At 40.6% G+C, this 18511-nt stretch overlaps 1 protein-coding gene across 2 annotated transcripts in view; it reads right to left on the bottom strand.

Annotated features, from left to right (window-relative positions):
• Nucleotides 1-201: 201 nt before the first annotated feature.
• Nucleotides 202-18511, bottom strand: part of GABBR2 (gamma-aminobutyric acid type B receptor subunit 2) — an 818519-nt gene continuing 800209 nt past the window's right edge. For both annotated transcript variants that reach the window (XM_072597481.1, XM_072597480.1), the window contains 4 exons: nucleotides 10390-10572; nucleotides 9338-9467; nucleotides 7273-7390; nucleotides 202-3156 (listed from right to left, as the gene is read on the bottom strand). In XM_072597481.1, coding sequence (XP_072453582.1) covers nucleotides 2991-3156; nucleotides 7273-7390; nucleotides 9338-9467; nucleotides 10390-10572 — 597 coding nt within the window. In that variant the 3' untranslated portion in view covers nucleotides 202-2990. The remainder of the gene's footprint in view (nucleotides 3157-7272; nucleotides 7391-9337; nucleotides 9468-10389; nucleotides 10573-18511) is intronic.

The raw sequence follows: 18511 nt of genomic DNA, 5'->3' as shown, positions 1-18511 counted from the left end.
CCCCAAATGAGGTCGTGAAGAATCGTACATGACCGAACAACAATCATTATTACTAAGTGACATGTCCATTATGGCAAATCAGGGACTCCAGCCTAAGTCTTCTGATTCTTTGGGCTGGGCTCCTTACATTAGACCACACTGTCATCTAATGAGTCTGTGGGAGTGCAGGGAGGAAAGGGAGGAGAGCCAGATGCTAAGAAGGAGAGTCTGATTTTGATATTTTATTCATAAAAACAAATTTTGCAACAATTTATTAAAAATCGACCTCATGCAGTAAGGATACAAGAAATTCTTCATTTACATTGGATCCTGGCAGTTCCATTCTAATTGAAAGCATTTGTGCACTAACATCGTTGGGAAATGCCATTGGAGCACAGCCGCATGATAAATGGACAGTTTAGTTTTTGCTGCTGTATGAAAGAACAGAACAATTAGGTAGCTAAAGTCACTTCTGTGGGTTTTGTTATTTGCAGGATTTTTTTTTAATGGGAGGAACTACTATCGTTAGGACAGAGAATGTACTGCATGGTTTAAACCTAATAGATTGCACACAGTCAGTATTCACAAAGAAGTACAGACAGACACACTCACCTCCGACGGTCCAACACTTTGGATTGGTTTTGTCCTGCTATGCTGGAATAATATGTCTACAGATTTTTTTTTTGTATGTGTGTATACATTATGTACAATTGTCCTGTTCCCTTTGAAAAAATTAACATGATCCTTTAAATTAAATCAGGTCTTGGTGGGATCAAGAAAGCAATTCAATACTGGAAATACACAGTGAGTTACGACATCAGTCTTGACTGCTGAAAACAGAGCAATGGTCTCCACTCTAACCTGTGATGTACTTTACACAGTTGGTTTGTTGGTTTTTTCTCTCCTAAAAGCTATGGGACCTCTGGCACCTCTCTCTCTAAGTGAATTATGTTTGTCTTCTGTTGTTTATGGCTGTGATATTCGGATGGCGTCTTTTGGAAAAGTTGCTGTTACAGCAGTATTCCTGACCTCGGGGACATGGGGAGGAGGGATTATTGCCTGCCCACTGACGCTGCCAGTCAAATTCCTTCACTAGAGAGCAAACCAGTGTACGGTGCACGTACTGTGCAAGTCACTGCTCAGTGACTTCTCTAGCAAAGAAGTCACCTGCCTAAGGAATGTTAATAGAGGATTGCTTTGGAGGATGGCCAGGGACTGGCACTGGCTAATCCTTGGTTTGCTTCTGTTGTACAATACTCCCGATATTAGAAAAAATGAAAGTAGGGCCTTGTCAGGGAGCTGAAATGGAACTGAATTTGCTTTTGCATATGAAAAATCAGCATGTCAGCCCATGACCACTCTAGGAATGCTGGATATTGGCATCTTTTAGAATTGTACCAAGGTGGGTGTGAGTTCCCTGAAAACTGGGAAAGAGAGAAATCCTCTTACTGCTTTATAATTAGAGTGGCACCTTTTAACTGAATGCCTCCAATTCATTTTGGTGGGGTTAAAAAGTCAGTGAAAAAAATTCAAGCTAGCCCTTGGACCCTGTGCCTTGAGAGAGGTTAAAGTGCTCAGTTTTCCTTCCTTTGACTTCCTCCCTTCTTTTTCTTCTTTCTTTTTTCTCTTTCTCTCACACTCTTTCTTTCCCTTCTTTCCTTCCTTGCTTTCTCACTTTCTTTCTCTCCCTCTCTTACTGTCTCTCTCCTCTCTCCACCTCTCTCTTCCCCCTCTCTCTTCCCCCTCTTTCTCTTCATCCTTCCTTTTCTTCCTTCCTTCCTTCCTTCCTTCCTTCCTTCCTTCCTTCCTTCCTTCCTTCCTTCCTTCCTTCCTTCCTTCCTTTTTTGTTTTTCTGATCAGAACAGACATTCTAAGGGTAAGCTTGGCATCTAGCCCAGGGTGACCAGGTTATACTGATAGGAACATAAGTGCATGGCCAATGCAGTGAATGACAGACTCTCAGTGAAAGTAGCAGAATTTACCTGCAAGGTGGTTGTGTGCCCCAGATCCCCAGAGTGATGTGAAATTAGGTGTTATTGTGCTAAGATGTGGCATCTATCAAACAGTAACAAATGTGTCATCAAGTGGCATTGTCTTTATCACCCAAGGTCCCCCAGCTTTTTGACTGATGAGCCCTCAGTACCCTTTGGCTACTTCTGTATACCCAAGTGGGTTTTTGCTTATTTTTTTTTACCTTTTTCCCCCCATGAATAGATGCAGACCCTTTGTCAAAATGAAGTCCCAAATAGGTAGCAATGGGACCTGACCATTGCTACATGTCCCCCCTCTGAGGTCCAACCAGCAAAGAGCCTAGGCTGAAAGGGGAGCTGGTGATGGATTGGCCACACTCAGGGCTGAGGGCAACTCTGCTTCTCCCTGGAGGATCAAGTTTCAGTGACAAGGTCCCCTGAACAATGAGCAATGGTGAGTCTTAAGAGACCCATTTCCCCTAGAGCCTGGGATTCCTCTGTCAACCAAAACCAGCCTCAACTGATCAGAAGCAGAATGGTTTCGACAGTTTGATACACTCTTGTCAAAGGCAGCGTCTGCAGTTCAATAAATACCGGGTAGATTTTTTCATCTTCTTTTCCTTATTTTGGGGTTGGGCAGACGCTTCCACCTGTTTAGCAGCCTTGAAATGCTCAGTGACTTTAAAGGAGTTTTTCTATTGTCCCTATTCTAGCAGATATATTTCATTTTTTGTTGTTGGTTTTTTTTTCATTTTTTTGCAAGATTCAAATTTCCCAGCTCCTTGTTGGTGGAAATTTGGGAAGAGATAATTTCCATTGATCTTCGTTGTGAAGAAATAAAAATTCCATGCCTAAGGCTACAGGGCAGACTCAAGGCAGCTTACTCTCCCCTCCACCTGAGTTACGCATGAGGGCAGCCTCAGCATCCAGCTTCTCCGGGGTAAGAGCTGACAGTCTCTTTTGAGCAGACTTCTATGTTCCATGTGTCGTCTAGTCCTTGAGTCATTAACCCACAGTTTAGGAAGCACTGATTTTCCACAATTACAGGCCTGAAACCATGACTCGGAAAGGCGGCTGCACGTGTCTGTGCCGAGGACTGGCAGTGGGGCTCACACATGGGCTGGCACAGCTGGCGTCCACGCCTCCTATTGATGGTAAGTAGGCATGGTGGAGAATGGGGAGTTGTAAGGACAGCCGGCGTTGTATGCTGCAGAGAGGAGGGAAAAGAAATTAGATCAGCTGAAAAGGGAAGCCAGCCTTACCTTCACCTAGTGCTATAACCACCTGGGATGGTTCTTGGATCACACCTGCTAACCCTGGTCTGTTGCTGTCCACTGGGATTGCTAAATTTAGACAGCAGGCCTCTCATCTGGGATTGGTGGTTCTAAGTCTATAGTACTATGGGTATGGACCTTTTCCTTATCTGGGTGGTGTCACCCAGATGAGGAAGAGGTCCACACCTAAGACTGGGTGGAATCAATGCTCTGCTTAAGCCTTTACATACAAGCCCTAGACCATTTTCTCACCAATGGATAGGTTGGGCAAATAACAACTTCTGGGCTTCAGTTTCCTCATCTGTAAAATGAACAAGTTGGAATAGATGACCTTTAAGCAGGGGTGTGCTGGTAAATATGCTATTTGAGGAAAAAAATAGTTTGTATTATGAATATTTTCTCCTTCACTTATAAATCTCAATAACCAATAGAACAATATATGAAGCTCTGATTTCTGGCTTTTGCTGATTTCCTAGGTGTAAACGCTCACACTGAAAATTTAACAATTATAAATAAATAAATTTAACAGTTCTCACCAGAGCTACGTCCCTACCTCTAAGGTCCCTTCCAGTTATGTTGTGTCCTATGATTTTGTGTTTCCTTATTAATAACTACTTATAATGCATACCTGTTAGGAAGATAGTACAAACATTATTTTCTCTTTTTACAGATGAGGAAACTCAGAGAGTTTTAGATTGACACACCTATGGTTATACAGCCACTAAATGTCAGAGCAGGGATTAGAACTCAAGTGTTTTCACACCAGGTCCAATGCTCTTTCCACTTCACCATGCTTTGTTGTTGTTCAGTCATTTTTAACTCTTTGTGACACCATTTGGAATTTTCTTGGCAAAGATATTGGCATGGTTTGCCATTTCCTTCTCCAGCTCATTTTACAGATGAGGAAACTGAGGCAAACAGGGTTAAGTGACTTGCCCAGGGTCACAAAGATAGTAAGTGTGTGAGGTTGGATTTGAACTCAGGAAGATGAGTATTCCTGATTCTGGAACCGACTCCAGCACTCTATTTCCCTGAGCCACCTATGATACTTCTCCATGTACCCTTTGGTGTTCTCATTCCTTTTTCCTGAGTCCTTACATATCCATTCTGACTTGCTCACTGACAGCCTGCTTCCTGCAAGGTCCACACATGCCCATCTTGAAATTATTGAGTTTCACAACAATCCCTTGCTGGTATTGTGCTCAGAGATCTTCCATTGGGCTAAGCTCATCTTGTAGTTCTGGATGACTCTGCTTTATGGCTGCCTGTGACTTAGCTGTGACATCCTTTCCCATACACATGTGTATAATACACAAACATATAACGTATATATGTATATGCATATACACATATGTATATATACATATACAACACACACCCATTTAAGCATATACATACATATGTGCATATATGCACAGAGATAACATATAAAATACATAACTATAATATATTATAGTAGATTAAATATAATAGAAAATATAATATTAAAATATGAAATGAAAATAAAAATGAAAAATTAGAATGTATAATATCAAAAATATATAAAATATATGTAGGTGTGTACATGTATATATATGTATGTGCACATATGTATATGCATACACATATATAGAGATATATACATATAAAACATATACATACATACACATATACAATATACACATATCCATATCCATACACACACATATGACTAAATCTCCTTAAGTCACCTAGGTTGGAAGCGTATCAACCTGTGGTCAGCATGGAAACTTTAACTTGCTCTTTTTATCCTGTGGTCTTATTTTCCATGTCTTATGCTTAGTGTGTGGACACCTGCTTTAGCCTTTAGCTTAGAAGCTCAGAACTCCCAAACTCAAGGGATTCCCCAGTCTCAGCTTCCCCCAGTAGCAAGGATCACAGGCTTGCATCATCACACTGAGTCCCTGATATCTGTCAAAGGTTCCCTAAAACACAAGAATTCCTGGCATCCACATCCCTGGCATTTATTACTATTTATTTAGGCAATCAGAGGTTAAATATCCAGGGTCACACAGCTAGTAAGTGTCTGAGGCTGGATTTGAACTCTTCCTGACTCCAGGACTGGCACTCTATTTATGTATCCCCTCATTGCCTTACATCCCTGGCCCTATGTTACAGTGGAAAAGATACTGGTTTTAAAGTCAGGGGACTTGGATTTGGGCCCAGGCTTCAACAGTAACTAGTCGTGTGACCTTGAACAAGTTACACTATCTATCTGTACCTCAGTTTCCTAATTGAAAAATGAGGTTAATGCCATTTGTGCTGATTCCCAGGCTGAATACTTTGTAACCTTAAATTGCTACAGAAGAATGTGCTATTAGCTCCAGAGGGATCACAACCCAGTGAGCATGGGGAGATCTCCATGTCTGCTCATTTTTTCTCTCGCCCTGGTGCACATTCTTCACCCCTATTTGCTTTTCTAAGTCCTCTCTGTCTTTTCAGACTCAGGGCCACTGAAACTCTCCTTGACTTACCTTGGCCTCTCCCTGGTTCTCCCTCCCTCCTTGGAGCTCCCGGGGTTGTCATCCCTCAGTTAGCACTGGCTGTTTTAGCAGAGCTCTGGGAGGGCAGGGCCTGAACCTTGGACTTTTAGCCTAAGGGTGTATCAGGGTCTTAACTGATGTTTACTGTAGCTGGTGATAAGAAATCATCAGAGATTCCCTCTTATGTGGGAGTCTCAAAGTTTTTTTTTTCTAAATTTAACCCATGATTTCATTGATACACAGACATTCCTGGGAGGAAATCCCCTGTATCCATGCTGATTGGTGTCTGCTCCCACAACTTCAAGTCATAGAGAGTTGCCTGGGACACTGAGATAGGAAGGGATCTGTCCAGGATGACACAAGTCAGGTGTCAGAGGAAGAACTTGAACCCAGTTGATGCCTTAGTGTTAAGATCACTCTCTTTGTACAACACCCTGCTGCCTGCCTCTCTCTCTCTGTCTCTCTCTCTCTGTGTCTCTGTCTCTTTGTCATTGTCTGTCTGTGTCTGTCTCTTTTCATCATTTATTTAGCTCTGTAATTCACTGGTGTTGGCCTCTTTCATGCAGCTAGATGGCGTAGTGGGTAGAATGCTGGGCCTGGAGTCAGGAAGATTCATTTTTCTGAGTTCAAATCTAGCTTCAGGAACTTATCAGCCCTGTGACTCTGGGCAATTCACTTAACTCTGTTGGCCTCAGTTTCCTTATCTGTAAAATGAGATGAAAAAGGAAATGGCAAACCACTGCAGTATCTTTGCCAAGAAAACCCCAAAGGGGAGTTATGAAGAGTCAGGTATGACCGAAACTACAGAACCACAAGGACAAAATGGATCTCCCTGTCAGGAAATTCTCTCTATCAGTGCAGATGGCAATTACTCTTCACCTTGTACTTTTAGAAAGTTGCTTGGGCACATTGAGAATTTCAGTGACTTTTCTAGGGTCACATAGCTAACAGTGTAAAAGGCTGAACTTGACCCCAGGGCTTCTAACTGGTTCTATGCACTATGTCATTTACTGTCTCTCATGCTATTCCAATATATGTATTTAAATAGAATTATTTCAAAAGCAGCAGTGTTAGGAAGACCTGAGTTCAGATTCTGCCTTTGACATACACTGGGGTAAATCCCTTAATCTCTTAGTGCCCCAGTCAACTCTCTGAAGCTGTAAATGGCAGAAGAGCTGTAAATTTGCCTCTATAGAGGGAGCTCTCCACAGTAATGAAAGCAGACCCAGATCAAAGACCCTCTATTCATTTCAACTCTTTCACCAGGAGGAAGAGGGTATAGAGAGAAAAATGGAGAATCAGATTTATAGGACACATGTCAGTCAGTAAATAAGTAAACAGGTAAAACAACATACACTGGGGACTGTACATCTGTCTCAAAAGCTATGACAAATGGAGAATAAACTGGAAATAGAGTCTACAAATTAGTCCTGTCCTGACAGGTGTGATCAGGGGCTGCCACTCATTCCCATCATGTCTGGGAGTTTTTGAGTACAGGGGCCTGGCTGTTCCTTTTGCATTTCTAGGTTTTAAGTGGTTACTACTCACTGTTCTGGGGAGTTGATATCTTCTCTAGGATCTTGGCTTGATCGCGAGGGCTCTGTTGTGTTCCACTGTAACTGGGTATTTTGATCAAGGTGATTTTTTAAAATAGCTTTTTCACCATCTGAGTGAAAGAAACAAAATGTCATTCACCTTTTTTTTTTTTTTTGTATTCAGAATGCAATCTTTAAAAACAGGTGCATAATCTTTAAAATGAAACAGTCACCAGTGTGCCAAGTTGGTTGGAAGACAGGCTTATTTTCCCAAACCTTACTCATGGCTGATGTATTAGAAAGACCTGGTTTCCAGTCCATCCTCTGACACAGGCTGGCTATGAGACCCTGGGCAAGTCACTTCATCTTTTGGTGCTCTAGGCAAGTTTTTAAGACTATAAGTTATACAGCATCATCATCATCATCATCATCACTAGAGTTTATACAGCCCTTTAAGGTTTACAAAGCACTTTAAATTTATTGCTGTTAGCTGTGTCTGACTCTGTGATCCCATTTGGGGTTTTCTTGGCAAATATGCTGGAGTAGTTTGCCATTTCCTTCTCATTTTACTGATGAGAAGATTGAAGCAATTAGGATTAAATGACTTGCCCAAGGTCATACAGCTGGTTAGTGTCTGAGGGCAGATTTGAACTCAGCTCTTCCTGACTCCAGGCCCAGTGCTCCACCCACTATATCACCTAGCTTCTCCAAGCACTTTACATCCATTATCTCATTTGATCCTCACCACAGAGGCACACAAAGATTAAGTGACTTTCCCAGAGAAGGTGCCACACTGCATTGTTAGAATGAATTACCTTACCTGGGAGCTCCCTAGATCAATGAAATCACAAATACAGGTCCTATCTCCTATAAAATCTGTATGGTTGATAACTGGAGTTATTTTTTAGTGTATATATAAATCATGTTTTCCTGTCAGAAATCTCTCATTGTAGAAGTTCAGCCTATATTTAGACTTATCTTTGACTCTGCCCAATGTGGCATTCTTCCTGGTTTTGCAAATTTTTTTGCCAATGGAGAATTCTGTGTGTGTGTGTGTGTGTGTGTGTGAGAGAGAGAGAGAGAGAGAGAGAGAGAGAGAGAGAGAGAGAGAGAGAGAGAGAGAGAGAGAGAAAGAGAGAGAGAGAGAGAGAGAGAGAGAGAGAGAGAGAGGGGGAGAGAGAGAGAGAGAGAGAGAGGGAGAGGGAGAGGGAGAGAGGAAAGAAAGAGAGAGATCTGCCTCCTGCCTCTGCTTTTTCAGTGGTCTTGCGCACTGAACATTCAGGCTGAATAGATTCACTCTGGATTTGGGGTGGAGAAGAAATAGGGGCTCCAAATACTATACCTTATGGCATGGAACCAAGTATCACTGTCTCCTCTGTCTTTCCTGACTCCAAGATTCAAGGGAAAATGGAGACTAGTGAATTTAAGAGTCGTAAGCTAGAATAATATGGTCTATACATTAACATCAAGATTTAAAAAAAATGTATGGAGGCAATTAAAAAAACAAAAGAAGATATATTATAAACTGTTACTCTTGCTACTCTAGAGAGAAAAAAATAAAGTGCTTAGCTTAGGCAGAAATGAAAATGAAATGTATCTTCAGGAAATACAATCATAAGTCTTGAGGGGTTTGCCTACATCCCTCCTGTCTAAAGGAGTAACCTCTCTTGATGAGTAAATAGCTCTGACAGAGTTCAGAACTGAACTAGCATGGTGTCCATGGTGCTTTGTCTCTGGCACCAGCGCGGGACATGAGCTTTCTAGGGACAGGAAGGATATGCTTCCAGGCTTTCTGCACATGATGACTACTGTTGCTGCTCAAGCCTGGACCCATAGCCTTCTAATGGCTTTGGGCAAGTGCCTCTTTGGTCTACTCCCTGCGGAAGGACACCTGCAGTAAAACTATCCTTTGTTCCATTTTGTCCTTCTCCCCAGTGGACTGTCCTTTGTATTTCCACAGAATTCCTCATCCTGTCTTGTCCCAAGGCACAATTTTGTCTAGATAGAGCTTGGAGAGGTCAGAGATGGGCCTGGGAAAGAATGGCAACATGCCGAACTACCATGTGCTCCCATCTTACCAGTGCTCTCCGTGAAGTTCCTTATATTAAGGATGTCGTTGAGTTCCTGATAGTGGTTTTGCTTAATGTATGTTGTCTTCTCTGGTGTGTCTTGTAGCTGCATAGTGACTTCTTCTAAATCTTTGTCCAGCTGGAAAATAAGAGCATCACATCCAGGTCAACAGACAGAGCTACTCATGATGGAGCAAGGTCCTCTGCTGTATATGGTCAAATAAACTACTCAGCTACTTGTCTAGAAGCAACGTGGCTTGATAGGATTGTTTGCCTTCAAGAAGTCCTGGCTTTACAACTGGGGGACCTAGGTTTGAATCCTATCAGCTGTGTGCCATTGGACAAATTCTCCTCTATAAAATGAAGGGGTTGGGTTAGATAAGACCTATCAAGCATAAGGCCCAGATTAAAATGTAATTGGGAAATGTTTAACAAAATAAATAAAAATACAATAAATTTATTTATTACATTTTAAAATTAATAGCTCATAGGGATCCTTATGTATAAATTATTGCCCCCTGTTTCTGTTTGGGTTTGACCCCACTGATATTCTCTAAGATACCTTCCTGCTCTAAAACTTAAACGCTCAGAAGGAAAATCCACTAAGTATTTAGGGTCTTTGGGAAGAAGGAAATGGAAGGCACTCATGAACTTACTCAGGGAGTAAGTTATTCAATGAAGTAGTTATTCTCTGTTACATGTGGAAACTTTGCTCCTGAAAGGGAGTCAGACTTTCCCTGGTACTATGAGATATCCTGAAATGGAATGGGTGACCTTAGGGAGGGAGAGACTCCCACTGAGACAGTGGGAGTGTTTGGCAGAGGTTTGATGACACATTTCTCCCCTCCTGACGGGAATACTGGAGAGGGGAATATTGTACTAGATGGAGACTGGATTGGACGACCTCCCTTTAGTGTTAAGATTCTAGAACCCAAAATGGTAAATTGGGTCAGATATGCATTTTGCAGATCCCCTCTGCAATGGAAGACTCCAGAAGGCTTAGGCTTAGGTCCTAAAACTCCCCCTCCCCCTATTGCACTGTTAGATACCAGAAGTGATACCTCTGTGATTTTCATTCTCAGGCGATGATTTTCAGATTGTAGCCCTTCTAGTCGAGATGTGCTGGCCTGGTTCACACTGGTGACTGATGTGGATGTTTTAGAATCTTCTTTCTTTTGATTTTGAGTGAACTGGAACCGTCTGTTCTGTGTTGCTGCATCTGGGTTGGTCCTCAGTGTGATGAGCTGAAAGGTAGGTAACAGAGCTGAAAAGAGACCTTAGAAGGTTGTTTGACCGATCCCCACTCTATTTCTCAATCCTTCATAATCAGTTCCATGGAAGTTTCATCCACAAAAGTAACCAAGAAGCTGGGGGACATGAGGATCAGTCTTAACATAATGTAAAGAGTGCTAGATTTAGAATCAGAAGATCTAGATTTGAGTTCTGACTCTGTCATGTAGTTAGGTAACCCTAAAACTGCATAACTTAACTTTTCTGTGACTCAACTTTCTCATCTCTAAAATGGGGATAATCCTACCCATCCTGTGAATCCAATGTGAAGTATAATGTGCCATCTATTGTTATTTTTGTGGTTATGGCCGTTATTAATTACCCGACTGGAGAAGATGATCATTTTAAACAAATACATTGCTTTAAACCCTCTGAGATTCGATCACTGTTTTTTTCAGGAAACTTTCAGCAGTTTTCAGTTAAACAGAACAAATCCTTTTCAAGCTCTTAATGATTCATTTATTAATTAGCCAGTGACAGTTTGTTGTTGCACTGTGCTTGGTAGAGAGAGTGAAAATAGAAGTAATCCCTATCTAAGGAGTTCACAATCTAATAGAAGAATAGATAATATTAAATATATATATATATACCTCATGAAGAAACATGAATAATACCCAGCCAATGATGGCTGTTTAGGGAGGTACTGGGAGTGCCCTGGGAGGTAGAAAGTGACCAGGCTGGAGGTCAGAGGAGTGGAGTCTATACAGGAGGATTCCATGGCAGGAGCTGAGTTTTGGACAGAATGGTAAAAAAGGAGAAGAATGAGGGAGTCCTTGATCCATCTCCCAGGTATATATTTCCACATACTTCCTCAGAGGCCAAACATTGACATTTCTTGTAGCTTGGCTCTTAAACATCTTCTTTCCATAGAGCTAGCAACACTTTCATTTCAACTCAACAAGCATTTATTAAGCTCCTACTATGTACAGGGCACTGTGCTAAAATCTGGGAATATGAAAAAGAATAACAATTCCTGACCTCAAGGAACTTACATTTTTCTTACAGATCACATACACAGAAAAATAAAGAAATTCTACTAGATTATAAGCCCACTGAGGGCAGGGCCTATTTTGTTTCTATGTTTGAATCCCCACAGCCCAGCAGGAGGTCAAGTCAACTATCATTTATTAAGTGCCTACTGTATGCCAGACACTGTGCTAAGTGTGGGAGAATGCAAAGAAAGGCAAAATATAGTCCTTGCCCTCAAGGAGTTGGTTTAATGTTCTGGCACATTTATAGATGCTTTAGGAGGGAGAGAGCGATGAGAAAGGCTTCACATAGGTAGGAGCATTTAAGCTGGGCCTTAAAGGAAGCCAAGCAGTTTGGGAGTTTGAGAAGCCTGTGACTCATTCAGGTACAGAGCTCAGAAAGTGGAGAGATGATAACTAAACCTGTGGGAGTTGATGAGAACACCATCACTCTCATTTCTCTTCCCAATTTTCCTCATTTTTCTTACTTGATTTTCAATATCCCTTTTGAACTCTTCTATGGCCTGAGATCAATTCATATTTTTCTTGGAGGCTTTGGATGTAGGAGGTTTGACGTCGTTATCTTCTTCTGAGTTTATGCTTTCATCTTCCTTATTACCACTGTAAATTTCTATAGTTCAAGTTTTTTTCTGTTGCTTATTCATTTTCCCATTTGACTTTTTAGCTCTTTGTTAAGGTAGGACTCTGTTTCCCGTGTGGAGGGTATACTGTCTCAAGCTTCAGGGCTTTTGTGCAGCCATTTTCAGAGCTACTTCTAAGGACCTATAAGTTTTTAATACTTCCAAGTATCTCCTTCCAGAAGATCTAAGGAGAGATATCTACTCCTCTCCTGGCCTGCGAGTGACCATCAGCACTCATTTCTGCCCTGGCACTGTGAGGAGTGTTCCTTCTCCATTGCTGCCACAAAGCTCCACCATGCCAGTGTTCCTACTCTCCCCAGGACTGCCACCCAGGACTATGCCCCAGATCCAGGCATGGGCAAAGCATGCCTCAGTGTCAGCAAAGAAATCTCCTTCTGATCAGTTGTTCCATCTCCTTACTGTCTGTGGTAAAGAATTAGTAAAGAATTGGTTCCTAATTTGCAAAATTCAAACACTTCATATTTATGTCAGCCCTCCTAATCTTTCTATGTAGCCTGGGAATGATTCCTAGCCCTCTAATAGGGCACAAATATCTAAGTCATCTGTCACCATTTTCTGGATAACTTCTCCTCCCCAAACCAGTTCTTCCCCTCTCCCCCCAATCTACCCCCATTCTGGTATCCTGTTTATTAGATTATCCTCAGCCTTTCTTACTCTTCCAAGTCTGGGAGATCAATCCTCCTGAATTAAGGTTAACTAATTTAGCTACGTGATGCTCACACCAGTGACTACCACACAAATTTTGCTTTACAGTCATAGCATGTAAAAGAAAGTCTTTATTGACTTGAGTCTTTAAAAACAGTCCCCTATGCTTAGAGGGAAGCTAGATGGCACAAGTGGACAGAGTACCGGGCTTGGAGTCAGGAAGACTTATCTTCTTGAATTCACATCTGGCCTTGGGCACTTATTAACCATGTGATCCTGGGCAAGTCATTTAACCTTGTTTGCTTCAGTTTCCTCATCTGTAAAATGAGCTGAAGAAAGAAATGACAAACCACTCCAGTAACTCTGTCAAGAAGACCCCAAGTAGGGTTGTGAGGAGTCAGACACAACTGAACCACCACCACAACAGCAACATGCCTAAAATTTATTCCCTCCTTATTTCTACCCCCTAGCTTCCTTGAAGTCCCAGATAAAATTCCACCTTCTACAGGAAGCCATTCCTAATTCTCAGTAACTTGAATACCTTTCTGTTTATTATTTCCATTTTTTCCTGCATATAGCTTGTTTGTATGTAGCTGTTTGCAGGTTATCTCTTCCATAAGATGGTGACCTGCTTGAGATCAGGGACTGTCTCTTAGTTTTCTCTGTGTCCCCAAGGTCTAACATAGTGATTGACACATAACAGGTGCTCAACAAATGTTTGTGGAATGACTGATACAACATATTATAATAAGGTATAGCAGCATGGCTAATATAGCTAAGGCCTAAGAAGGAAGAGGACAGTCCTAGAGGCAATGTAACTTCCCAGGTGGGACAAAATCCTAAAGTTCCTAAAGATAATGTTCAAACTGAGATAGTTTTTAACCATCTGATTCCTTTTTTCCTACTCCTGGGCTATTAAGAATCAATAAAGTCATGAAATCAAGATGATTTCACCTTCTAATAGTACAGTAGACTTTGTATTTGATTGTAAGGCACAGTGGATAGAGCACTGAGTTTAGAATCAGGAAGACTCACCTTCACGAGTTTAAATCCAACCACAAACATTACTAGTTGCGTGACCCTGGGCAAGTCATTTAACCTTGTTTAGTCCAGTTTCCCCATCAGTAAAATGAGCTGGAGAAGGAAAAGGTAAACCACTCTGGCATCTTTGCCAAGCAAACCTCAAATGGGGTCATGAAGAGTTGGATAGAACAGATATGATTCAACAACAGTACAAGACAAAAGATGATTGTTCAACTAAAAAAAACAAGTTTGAAAAAATTTGATCCTAGAGGAGATGGAGAGACACTGGAATTTATTGAGCAGGAGTGACATGTGACTATGTCTTATGCTTTAGAAAAATCCCTTTGGCAGCTATATGGAAGTGTTTCTTCCCTCTAGTAGAACATAAACTCATTGAGGGCAGGGACATTTTCATTTTTACACAGTGTTGTTCTAGAAGGTGCTTACTAAATGCTTGTGGAATATATAACCTATATAAAATTGCTTGCCTTCTTAATGAAGGAAGGGAGAGACTTAGGAATTCAAAATTTAAAAAAATGAATGTTAAAAAATAAATAATAAGTTATAAATAAATGTTAAAGTGTTAAAAATTATTTTTACATGTAATTGGGAAACAAATAAAATCTTAAATTAAATGGAGCAATATACCATATAAGGTAAACCACATGAAGCATATATAATGTAAAAATATGAATGATATATATGCATATATATTTAAAATACTTGTGGAATTGAATTGAGAGAGAGGCAGAGAAAGACAAAAGAGTAGTTTAGTTGATCCAAAGATGAGAGCTGGTACAGGTTAGTTATTCCTGTCATGCTACTACTACTACTAGTTAGCATTTATGTGGTCCTTCAGGGTTTGCAAAGTACTCTCATTTTATCCTCATAACAACCCTGGGAATTAGGTACTATCATTTTCCCTATTTTACAGATGGAAAACTGAGGCTCAGAGACGCTGTGCAATGTACCCTTGGTCACACAGCTCATGTCTGAGGCAGGATTCAAACTCAGGTCTCTTATTACTGTAGGATACCCTGCTGCCTTTAATGCTATGGTTCCTAACTGCTTTGTACAGGACTCTACCAGGGGAATGACAGATGATGATAAACAAGGCAGTCAGAGAGAAAAGCTCCTTAATAAAGTTATTAAGAATCCTATCACTGCAGATGTTGGGCGTACATATTTCATAGTTACACCAAATTTCAAGATCATGTCATGGGATCAGTTTTAATTTATTTAAACTCTGACCAATTATCTTCAGATGAATTCTCATTTTTCTCTAATTTTGAGTAAAACCCCACACCAAATCTTTTGTCATCATTATACACAATTATTTTGAAATGAGTGACCATGGTGAGAACAAAAATAATGATGGGAAAAAGGGGAAAAAGCAGCATTTCAGGCATGGAAGGTTCAAGCAGTCTGGCTGTCACTTAAACTGCCACTGGATTTTGTCTCTGATGAGATAATGAAAAAAAAAACCAAACCACCAGCCTGGAACCAATCTGTCAGTTTATTCTTCCTGACATTTTTATCTACTTTTCCTCAACTCTGCCTCATAACAAAAATGCAGCTGGAGAATTGGCTCATTTGTTTGTTCAATTTAATAAACATTTATTAATGTCCTGTAAAACACAAGAAACTAAGTGAGGCTCTGGATGAAGAAGAGAGAGATTTTGCCTTCAAGGACATTATATTCTACTGTGGAGATTCCACAGGCCCACAGATAAGTAAATTAATTAATTCACTTCACAGACATTTAGACATGAAGTAATTAGATGGTAGAGTGGCTAAAAGCACTGGATTTGGAGTCAGAAGGATCTGAGTTCAAATCCTACCCACAGAGTTATTAGCTGTACCCTGGGCAAGTCATTCAACCTTTCTCAGTCTCAATTTCCTTATCTGTAAAATGGGGGTAACAAAAACACCTACCACCCAGGTTTGTTATGAACATCAAAGGAAACATTTCATGTAAAATGCTTGGCAAACCTTAGAGGATTCTATCCATGCCCACTATTATTTAATGAGTACCTGCTGTGTACACAGCCCTGTCGAGGGCTAAGTGCTGTGGGAGACAAGATACACACATACATACAAACCATACTTACAGTGACCATGTTGCCCAAACCCACATTTAGGACATATGATATGGATTTTGCTTTCCTCTCACAACTGTGCAAACTTTTTTTTAATTGGGATGGACAGACAGAGACAAGTAGATGGCCAATCAGGGGAGATGTTATTATTTACATGACAGGATATATATGTGTATGTGTATGTATATGTATATATGTATATATATATGTACATGTGTATATGTATATACACACATACACACACATATATATAGAATGTTCTATATATGTTTCCAAAACACAATGCTGAAAATAAAAAGAGCTGATATTTCTATAGCACTTAATTCAGCCATTACACAGCTGAAGAAACTGAAGCTAAGTGACTTGACTCACATGAAAGCCAGTTTTTGAAAGCTCTGGTTCGGCCATGCTGACCATGACCCTGCTCAATGAGCTCCAGTGGCATGCTGTTGTCTCTCTGCAGGATCAGATAGAAAATCTTCTGCTTGGCATTTTGAGTTCCACCCTTCTTATACCATTTCCTGTCCATGAGTTCTACTGGTATACAGTGCCCTCATGCAGTTTCTAGATCATAATGCTCATCTCCTTTATTTGAGCTTTTACACTGGCTGTGTACACTGGGATGCTTGGTCTTGTCATTCTCTGCCTTAGTTGCCCTGGTTTCCTACAGGATCAGCTCAAATCTCACCTTCTGCAAGAAACCTTTCCTGTTCCTCCAATCTGCTAATGTCTCTTCTTTCATATTACTTTCTATCTATACCATCCATTCCTAGTTACCTGAAGGCAGGGACTGACTTTTTGTTTTTTTGTTTTGCCTTAGTAACCTCAGAACTTAGTAATATACCTATGCATGGGCTGCTCTTGTTTATCTTTTGTTGTCAAAGAGGACCATGACATCAGGGAGGTGATGCCGTGACTTGTAAGTGAATTGGATTTAAGTTAGGCAGGGCTGTGCAAGGTCACCAGCCTCACTTTCTCCTCCAGAGCCATCTGGTCCAGTGGTAAGATAGATCAAGATGACTGGAGATGGTGGTCCTGGATGGGTTTAATAGATATTTGTTGACTTACTGACAGATCTAAGAGCTAATTGTTTTTTAAACATACTTTTATGTTTATTGATGATCAGTTCAATTATTTTTACATATAAAAAATTAAAAAAAATTTAACATTCACTTTTAAAAATTTAAATTCTAAATTCTATCCTTCTCTCCTTCCCCTCCCCTTCCTTGAGGAGGCAAGAAATTTGATATAGATTACACATTGAAGTCATGTAAAACACATTTCCATATTAGCTGTGTTGCAAAAGAAAACACAGACCAAAAAAACCCCCCAAGCCCCAAGAAAAATAAAGAAAGTAAAAAAAGTATGCTTTGTTCTGCATTCAGACTAAGAATCTTAGCGACTTGTCTCCAACCTAGGTCTTCTCAATCTGGAACCTCACAGTTGCTTCCTGATAATGCTGAGAAGCTGAGGGGGTGGGCGATGTAACCCCCCTCAGCTTCTCAGCATCAGTTTAGAGAGGGTGAACTTACGTTTTTCAGGGTGTATGTTGATAATTTTCTGGTATGAAACTGGGATTACTGAGGAGACTAATTTTTGGACTCAGAAAAGAAAATATTCTACATAGTAAGTTTGTTCTGTACTTTTGAAATCAATATATGATAATAAATAGCAGGTTTTTTTTTTTTTATGGACACGAAGCTCATGATACGATTGTCATTGTTCAGTCCTGTCCAACTCTTTGTGACCCTTTGTCTACTTTGTTCATGGGATTTTCTTCACAAGAAGACTGGAGTAGTGCTATTTCCTTCTCCAGATCATTTTACAGTTGAGAAACTGAGGCAGATAGGGGTTAACTGACTTACTCAGGGTCACATAGCTAGTAAGTATCTGAGGCTGGATTTGAACTCAGATCTTTCTGATTCCAGCCCAGTGCTCTGTTCACTGCACTATCTGGACTAATATGATTAACAATAGATAATCCTCTTTCCTGATGTGTGCTTGACTGTTGACTAGCATCTATTATCCCCAATAACCTAGCATAGTCCCTTGCACATAATAAGCACTTCTGGAGGTAGTGATTGAACATAAGTACTGTGAGTTTTGGGGAAACATCTGATCCTCAGAAAAGGTAACCTAGAGGCCAAAGAAACAGAGCAGTGGGTTCTTGTACATGGAGACCTTCAGGCTATATTTTATTCTCCTCCTTACCAGCAACAGTAGGATGAACCTGACAGATTCTGTCTTGAAGGTGACCTCCATCATCTTAGGGATTAACACCCAATATAGGATATTCTCATAAGAGTAACCACCGAGAAATATGTTTTCCCATAGGAACAAACCTGACCTTTAGCAACTCCTGTGACCTTAAGGCTTCCACATTTCCCCCATTTCTATTCTGCCAGCAGAATTCTGTGTCCTCTAAGAAAGCCTAAAAAAGCTGCAAAACTCAATCTATATCCTAAGAACCTGACCCTGCCATGAGACTACCTGGTC

The sequence above is a fragment of the Notamacropus eugenii genome, chromosome 3, assembly GCF_028372415.1.
Source record: "Notamacropus eugenii isolate mMacEug1 chromosome 3, mMacEug1.pri_v2, whole genome shotgun sequence".
NCBI classification, from domain to species: domain Eukaryota; kingdom Metazoa; phylum Chordata; class Mammalia; order Diprotodontia; family Macropodidae; genus Notamacropus; species Notamacropus eugenii.
Note: the sequence above shows the minus strand (reverse complement) of the source record. Positions and strands in the feature narration are given on the sequence as shown.